Consider the following 8115-nt stretch of genomic DNA (forward strand, 5'->3'; position numbering starts at 1 on the left):
CTGAGAAAAAGGATGAATTCTGTTACAGATACTTATAAATGTACTTTTTAATTTTAAATCCTAAGACATAGGTAAATACTGTGGAATTCACCCAACTACACTTCTGATTGAACAATACTGGCTAATTATGTTATCATGATTTTTACATAGACAGTCTTTTTACAGCTAAGTTTCACAATGTATTTTCTAGATATTTCATCTGAAAATGAGAACTCTAATTCTTCTCGGCATACTGGGAGCCACAATGTCAGCCCCCGTGAGTGATTTCGTGATAAAATTGAGATCATTGTGTGAAACCCATAACAAATCCCTCTTTCACTGTTTCTATTTTTTTGTTTGTTTAGCTTATTCCACAGCACCTTATGTCTGCAAGCAACAGCAATGAGGTTAGTTTAAATATTTAAAACAATATCCCCAGTTACAGCAGGACGATAAAAGCCTTCTTGTTGATTTATCCTGCAGTTCTACCCACTAACTGTAGCTAAATGCATTCCCAATGTTTATGTTTGTTTTGCATATGAGGTTGTTTCTAGAATACTACTTTGCCTCCCTTATTTGATTGCAAATTCTTTAAAGGCAGAAGCAGATTCTTGTATACCTTTTTGCTCTAATAGCACTTAACAGGGTGGATATAGGTGTTTAAGAGCATAAAATGACTGACTATACCACTGGAATGGGGTACAGCTGTGCAATCTCGCACACAGCAGAGGAGAGGTAATTAAATCCTAACCTCTAATCACCATGATTTAGTTCAAGCTTAGTGAGAAAACATCTCACCTCTAACAGGAACTGAGTTGTACAGTATTTGACTGTACAGAATTTGTAGTAAATTTTATTCTAAATAGTTTTAACATGTGTAGTAATCTTGTTTTCATATTATTTTTCCTTTCCTAGTTGCTTCTGAATCTTAATAATGCTCAGCTTCGACCACTACAGCTTCAGGTATCCCTACCCCAATAATTATTTCAAGAATATTTCCTACCGCTCTTTTCCTGTGGCACTTAGTAGGAGAACAAAATGTTTTCTGATTCTATTTCTGAAATCTTAACTTTTAAAGTTACTAATTTTTCACATATGTTTTAATTTCCATTTATTCGAAGGCCAAAGTAAAAGCTGTAATCAAATGAACATTTTCAGGCACAAATGCTCTCAACTATGAGATAGTTAAATTAATCATTTTATGAAAAGTCATACACAGCTAATAGGTAAATATATCTATGTATTGAAACCAGTCTGGCAACTGCCGACTCTGTACCATTTATCCACCTCATTCATATTTGTCATCACAATCATTGGGAATTTACCACTGTTCATGCTATTTGCCTGATTCATAATGTGCCAAGATGCTGTCCTTTTTTATAATGCAGCAATAGAATATGGAAACTGTTTTACATTTGCTTCTTTCTCACTCGGGACTGACTTTTAATTCTTTTCTAAATGAAAGAGAAATGCTTCCTTTCTGTCTCTTGTGTCTTCCCAGGGCCCATTTAATCCATGGATTCCTCCTTTCCCTGGAATTCTACAACAGCAGCAGCAGAACCAAGTTCCAGGACTCTCCCCATTCTCTTTATCAACTCGCGAGTGGTTTGCTGGACTGGTCCCAAATCAGATATTCGTCCCAGGACAGGTCAGTTTTGCCCAAGGAACCCAGGCAGGACAGCTGGACCCCTCACAGCCTCAGACGCCACAGCAGACCCAACGGGGCCCTAAGAATGTAAGTCCAGCCTCGTCTAACTAAAGGAAATATAATGCACATGGTTTGTGAAAATGAATATGAATCAGTTTTGAAATAAGACAAGCGTTTCCTGAGCAAGAATTGCTTCTCTAATGTGTTTCTACCATCACTGGAAGTACTTCCTTGTACTTCTGATTTTTGACATGAAAAATGCCATATAAATCAGCTCTTCCAGGATCACAGTCATGAATTGAAAGTGTGAAAACATATCTTGGACAGGATAATTAGGGAAATTTCATCTTCAATAAAAGGATGATTTGTATTAGTGCTGGTACATATAGTAGATGATCTTTTTTCATCCTAGAAGTCTGCTAATATACATTTTACATTTATACGCTTAGGTCTAAAGAAATCAGCACTGGAATTTTAAAAAGTCAAGCGTAACTTTTTCATAATTCCTTTTTGGCAGGTTATGCCCTCTGTGTTCTTCAAAATGCCTCAAGAGCAAGCACAGGTAAGTGAAAGGAAGGCCACCACTCCTGTACAGAGATGGCTGCATACTCTCTACATTGAACATTTTCTTCTATATTTGTAGCTCTGACTCCTATGGCAGGGCTATAAAGTTCATGCAATGCTATTACTGTCTGGGTACTACCCCTGCTGGGCTCTGCAGCAGTTTGTTAATGTTAGGCTCACTAAACAGCTTTAAAAGAAAGGCAAGCTGGGAGTCTCCAGGACCCCAGAGTTACCAGGACATGGCTGTGTTGGGAGTTATGGAACTCACTAAGCCTTAGGTTGTGTTCTCTTTCCACCAAAAATGCTAGCATTTGATAACAACTCTGGAGAAATACCATAGATTGACTTTGGCCAACCCTAAATTTTGGTTCAGAGAAAGATGCATTAATCTGATGAAATATCATATGATGTAGAGAGAGGTTTTTTTGAGTTATGCTCTAAACATTTCCAGGTTCTTGGATATTTTCAGTTTAACTCCATATTACAGTCAAATTGTGGTGATTTCCATTAAATAGCAGAATCTTTAAAGAAAAGAAAGCAAATTAGTAAAACATTAACATAGAAAACCCTCTCAGTGTTAATATAATAGCCTGCATTCAAAGAAATATGAATATGGATAGATTATATTATTCACCAGAAGAATGTTGACAATTTTGTAAAAAGTTAGACACCTGGCTTTAGTGCAATAATTATGTAATTTTGTCCACTCCTATTATAAAACAAACATTACCTCTAGACATTATCTCATTCTGTTTCATACCAGTTAGAGAATTAGATACCTGACAAGTAGAATTACTTCATTTTAGGATCAAAAAACTAGGTCTTTATGAGATTAAGTTCCCAATTCTAATGAAAATAAATAGCTGAGTCAGAATCTAATTCTTCACCCTTCCTTTAACCACTAAATCAGTGACTCACTGTTATGGCTTTGCATTAGAATCTCTGGTGATAACATTGAAAATTACAGACACCTGGACCCTGCCCACACCTCATGAATCAAAACCCCATGAGGAGATCTTAAATATGACTATCTGTTAAAATGTTCAACTGGTGTTTTTGACTCTTAGTCAGAGTTAAAAGCCACTGGCTGGATGGCATCACTGACTCGATGGACGTGAGTCTCAGTGAACTCCGGGAGTTGGTGATGGACAGGGAGGCCTGGCGTGCTGCGATTCATGGGGTCGCAAAGAGTCGGACACGACTGAGCGACTGATCTGATCTGATCTGATACAAAATATATACCTCTTCTCAAACCATAGTTACTGTTTTTCTTAACTCGTTTCCATTAAGCGCTCTTATTAAATAACAGGAGACAAAACTCTATAGGTGTACAATGATCACAATTTTCTATAAACACATATACAGACACACAGACTTAAGTGGAAACCAATACATGATGATGTGAGTGGTAAAACTGCAGGTGCTCCTATTTTTTTCCTCGTCTATTTCTAGATTTTCCAAATATCTTATAATGCACCTGGGTTGTTTCAATAAAATGACAATTACTAAAGGCAATGCATTTCTGAACAATTCATTCATCACGGTAGAGTGTCTAATACCACATCCTGCAGAATGAAGAGTCAAAAAATATATATGGAAAATGCTGCATAGGCTATCTTCTTAGATATTTGCAAAGTAATTTATATATAAAGCTTATATATAAAGTTCCAGGTACCCTTTTAAGAAGTCTGTTATTAGTTGAATTCACCACTTCCTAATGTGTTTGACCAAGCAACCTTAAAACAAAGCCCAGTGTCCTGTGCAATACACGTTTTTTCTAAAGTTTGGGAAGGACTGCTTTATGTGTTCTTTTGTTCACAAAATCGCTAAAGACAAATCAGCTTTAAAACAATATTGATAATAGAATTTTTTTAAAGTCTGCACTGATCTGAAGGAAGCTCTTCTGTACTTTTCTATTTACAATAGATGCTTCAGTACTACCCAGTTTACATGTTCCTACCCTGGGAACAGCCTCAACAAACAGTCGCACAGTCACCGCCGCAAACAAGAGAGCAGCTATTTGAGGAGCAGGTACTACAAGCGTTTGATTTTAATTTAACTAGTTCCATCTAAGGATAAAGAAGAAAAGGTAAATTTTAAAAGAGAATATCTGATTTATACCTAGTGCAAAAACTCAATGGCTTGAACTGATGGTCATCAAAGGATATACTGCTTTCTTTTAACATAACACTAATTTGGAAATATACTCCAAGATTGAATTTTGAAAGAATTGTTGCTGTTGTTTAGTGGCTAAGTTGTGTCCAACTCTTTTGCAACCCCATTGACTGTGACATGCCAGGCTCCTCTGTCCATGGGATTTCCCAAGCAAGAATAGTGGAGTGGGTTGCCATTTCCTTCTCCAAGGGATCTTCCCAACCCAGAGATTGAACCCATGGTTTCCTGCATTAGCAGGCAGATTCTTTACCACTGAGTCATGTGGAAAGCAATGAGATACAATTAAGTAATGTAATACTGAGTTTTGTGGACCTTCAGTAAAATAGTAAACTTTTAATATAAATTTAGATGGCTCATACATAACTAGATTACTTTTAGTTAGAGTGCAAATTAGATTTTTAATTTATCATCACTTAAAACTTATCAAATCAATTAGAGAAAACTGAAAATTATGCTTCAATGACTGGTAATAATACTTCCAATTAAGTCATACTAATTTAAAGAGAGAGTTTTAACCTAGAAATCATATGCTGTTAAAAGGATGGTTGGTAATTTAACAATTATTTTTACCACCTAGAACATATAAATTTTCAAAAAAAGTATTAGTACAATATAATATACATATATTTTAATAATTTATCACTGCATTTGACAAAAACCATAAGAGTGATCTAACACATTTTTTTTAATTCTAACAGATGCCATTCTATACTGAATTTGGATATATTCCACAACAAGTAGAACCTGTAAGTAAATGTATTTTTCATTAAAAAAAGAAAAACTAACTTTTGAAACTACTTGCTAAATAAACTATTAAATCTACCAGTGACCTTTAGTCAGAAACCCACCAGGCACACACCACTAGTTGGACAAAATTGGATTTATCCACTGACTGCAGCAGGGGAGGACACACACCATGAGGAACTGTGGAGGGTCTTAACAGAAAGGGTTGGAATGACTTCTCACAGGGTCTGGTCTTGTGTCAGGTGATTTGGGGGAGAGTTCAAGTAGTCACATTACTTTTGATTGGGAGTTCTCAAGAACTGGGCTTCCCTGGTGGCTCAGATGGTAAAGAATCTCAAGTCTGGGGGTAGTTCTATGACTGGGTAACTTAATGGAGTGAGACAAAGACCATGATCGGTAAAAAAACAGAAATTCTTCAGATTATCCAGGACCTAAGGATGCCTGATATTTTCATGCCTTGCACAGGGACCTTGCTGTGGGCAAGATTACCAAGTGCTGTTTTTTTGATTTCACTTCATCATGTTCAGAAGTGATCTTGCCTGATATTGGTATTCTGTAGGATTGTTAAGGTACAACAGGAGAACACCAGCGTCCAGCAGAGAATGTCAGGCCAGCTCCTGCAAACACTGCAGCAGAGCTATTGTGTTAGGCCAGTTTCTCAGTGTCAGGAGTTGCTTTTCTCTTTCTCAAAACCAAACTATGATTTTTGTTTTTAAGAAACTAATTGAAGTTGAGAAGGGTATAACTGCCTTAGGTGCAAGATAAATGTTTTAAGGATTATTAATTTATACCATTTTAAACTTTGCAACTTTTAAGGTTATGCCAGTAGAACAGCAGCAACCAGTCTTTGATCCCTTCCTAGGCACAGCTCCTGAAATTGCTGCAATGGTAAGTTTCCTTACCACACTTTGATAGTTCCTGGAAATCAGCAACTGACAGCCTACAGCTCCTTCCACTATTGTGCATTTTAATGATACTGTTATTATTATTCCATCAACAATTATTACTCCTTCACCCTGTAATCTTTTGCCACACAAGATTCAATTCACTCAGTTCATCAAATATTTACTGAGGAGCTAATACATGCCAGATACTCTCCAGCAGTTCAGTTCAGTTCAGTCGCTCAGTCATGTCCGACTCTTTGAGACCCCATGAATTGCAGCATGTCTGGCCTCCCCATCCATCACCAACTCCCGGAGTTCACTTAGATTCACGTCCATCGAGTCAGTGATGCCATCCAGCCATCTCATCCTCTGTCATCACCTTCTCCTCCTGCCCCCAATCCCTCCCAGCATCAGAGTCTTTTCCAATGAGTCAACTCTTTGCATGAGGTGGCCAAAGTACTGGAGTTTCAGCTTTAGTATCATTCCTTCCAAAGAAATCCCAGGGCTGATCTCCTTCAGAATGGACTGGTTGGATCTCCTTGCAGTCCAAGGGACTCTCAAGAGTCTTCTCCAACACCACAGTTCAAAAGCATCAGTTCTTCGGCACTCAGCTTTCTTCACAGTCCAACTCTCACATCCATACATGACCACAGGAAAAACCATAGCCTTGACTAGACGGACCTTTGTTGGCAAAGTAATGTCTCTGCTTTTGAATATGCTATCCAGGTTGGTCATAACTTTCCTTTCAAGGAGTAAGCATCTTTTAATTTCATGGCTGCAGTCACCATCTGCAGTGATTTTGGAGCCCAGGTACACTCATTTAAAGTCAGGTATTAAAAGACATCTGTGTTTGTTGGCATATATGCATACTCTTTCTAAAGGATAGATTTTAGTCTAGAAAACTAATAAAGTATTTACCTCTCAAATAAAATCCTTGCTTTACATCTTAATCCTACTGCTTTATATTCTTCCCAATTTTGACCTTGTGTTTGAACTTGTAGTCACTTTTCTTTCTCACCCTTATAGCCAGCAGAAGTGTCACCATATTTACAAAAAGAAATGATAAATTTTCAGCACACAAATGCAGGAATTTTCATTCCTTCAACTTCACAAAAACCCAGCACAACAATTTTTTTTACTTCTGCTGTGGACCCAATTATTACCACAGAGCTAACGGAAAAGAAGGTAAAGTAATCAAAGATTCTTTTTATGAAAGAAATGGGTCTCTAAATAGAAAGTATAAAAATAAAGTTCATGCTTGATTTATAGGACTTAGTTATGTAAATCATGACAATGTTAAGATACAGTAGAATATATGGTCTTAACCTTGAATAAGAAGACCAATAATTTCTTTCAGATAATCAATCAGAATCTAATTTAATTTTTATTTAATAAAAGCTTCTTATGCATATTTTTTCTCACTAGGCCAAGACTGATAGCCTGAAGGAACCATAAGATGTTGTCCTAATCATTCAGTGTTTAGGGTAGGTATTTGCCAAGAGGCATGCCTTACGTTCCATGACATATCCTAAATTAAAAGAAAAAAATTGTAAGAATAACTAAAGGTATATACCAAAATGAAAAAAAAAAAAAACGTTAATGCTTATATATTCCTACAAAGCTAACAATAATTATGAGCAATTTTACTAGCAAATTTTTTAGTCAAAATAAATTTTTGAGGCTCGTGTCTGTCTACGCCATAAACTTTTCATAAACTCTGAGAACACAAATAGCAAATATACTAGGTCCATGTTACAGACATTCTACAGACAGTAAAAGCAAAGTGCTATGCTGTGCTGAGTTGCTCAGCCATGCCCAACACTTTGCAACCCCATGGACTGTAGGCCACCAGGCTCCTCTGTCCATGGGGATTCTCCAGGCAAGAATACTGGAGCAGGTTGCCATGCCCTCCTCCAGGAGATCTTCCCAACCCAGGGATCATATCTGGGTCTCCTACACTGCAAACAAAATCTTTACCATCTGAGCAACCAGTGAAGGTCATATACAAAGTCAGTTCCCCCAAATCACCATTTCACTTTGCAAGCTAAAAGTAATGCTAATACATCTGTGTTAGTTTGGAGTGAAATAAACTCTCAAAGTAATTTTTTTTTAAATGCATAA

General features: G+C 36.9%; 1 protein-coding gene across 2 annotated transcripts; it reads left to right on the forward strand.

Moving 5' to 3' along the window:
• The first annotated feature begins 205 nt into the window (after positions 1-205).
• On the forward strand, positions 206-7449 carry ODAM (odontogenic, ameloblast associated). 2 transcript variants are annotated; one of them, XM_070372965.1, is made up of 10 exons: positions 206-256; positions 345-386; positions 895-942; positions 1481-1714; positions 2145-2189; positions 4118-4222; positions 5065-5112; positions 5927-6002; positions 7025-7179; positions 7420-7449. In XM_070372965.1, the coding sequence occupies exons 1-10, from the start codon at positions 206-208 to the stop codon at positions 7447-7449; spliced, it is 834 nt and encodes a 277-aa protein (XP_070229066.1). The 2 variants fall into 2 exon arrangements, with proteins under 2 accessions (XP_070229066.1, XP_070229067.1); XM_070372966.1 differs by lacking the exon at positions 5065-5112.
• The last annotated feature ends 666 nt before the right edge of the window (positions 7450-8115 follow it).

This window comes from Bos mutus, chromosome 6 (genome assembly GCF_027580195.1).
Source record: "Bos mutus isolate GX-2022 chromosome 6, NWIPB_WYAK_1.1, whole genome shotgun sequence".
Lineage (NCBI taxonomy): Eukaryota > Metazoa > Chordata > Mammalia > Artiodactyla > Bovidae > Bos > Bos mutus.

What these genes read in the sequence shown, in the direction of transcription:
- ODAM (XM_070372965.1), top strand. Translation starts at nt 206, where the DNA reads ATGAGAACTCTAATTCTTCTCGGCATACTGGGAGCCACAATGTCAGCC. An exon ending in CTGCAAGCAACAGCAATGAG is followed by an intron (nt 387 to 894) that starts GTTAGTTTAAAT and finishes TTCCTTTCCTAG; the next exon opens with TTGCTTCTGAATCTTAATAA. An exon ending in AGCAGCTATTTGAGGAGCAG is followed by an intron (nt 4,223 to 5,064) that starts GTACTACAAGCG and finishes TAATTCTAACAG; the next exon opens with ATGCCATTCTATACTGAATT.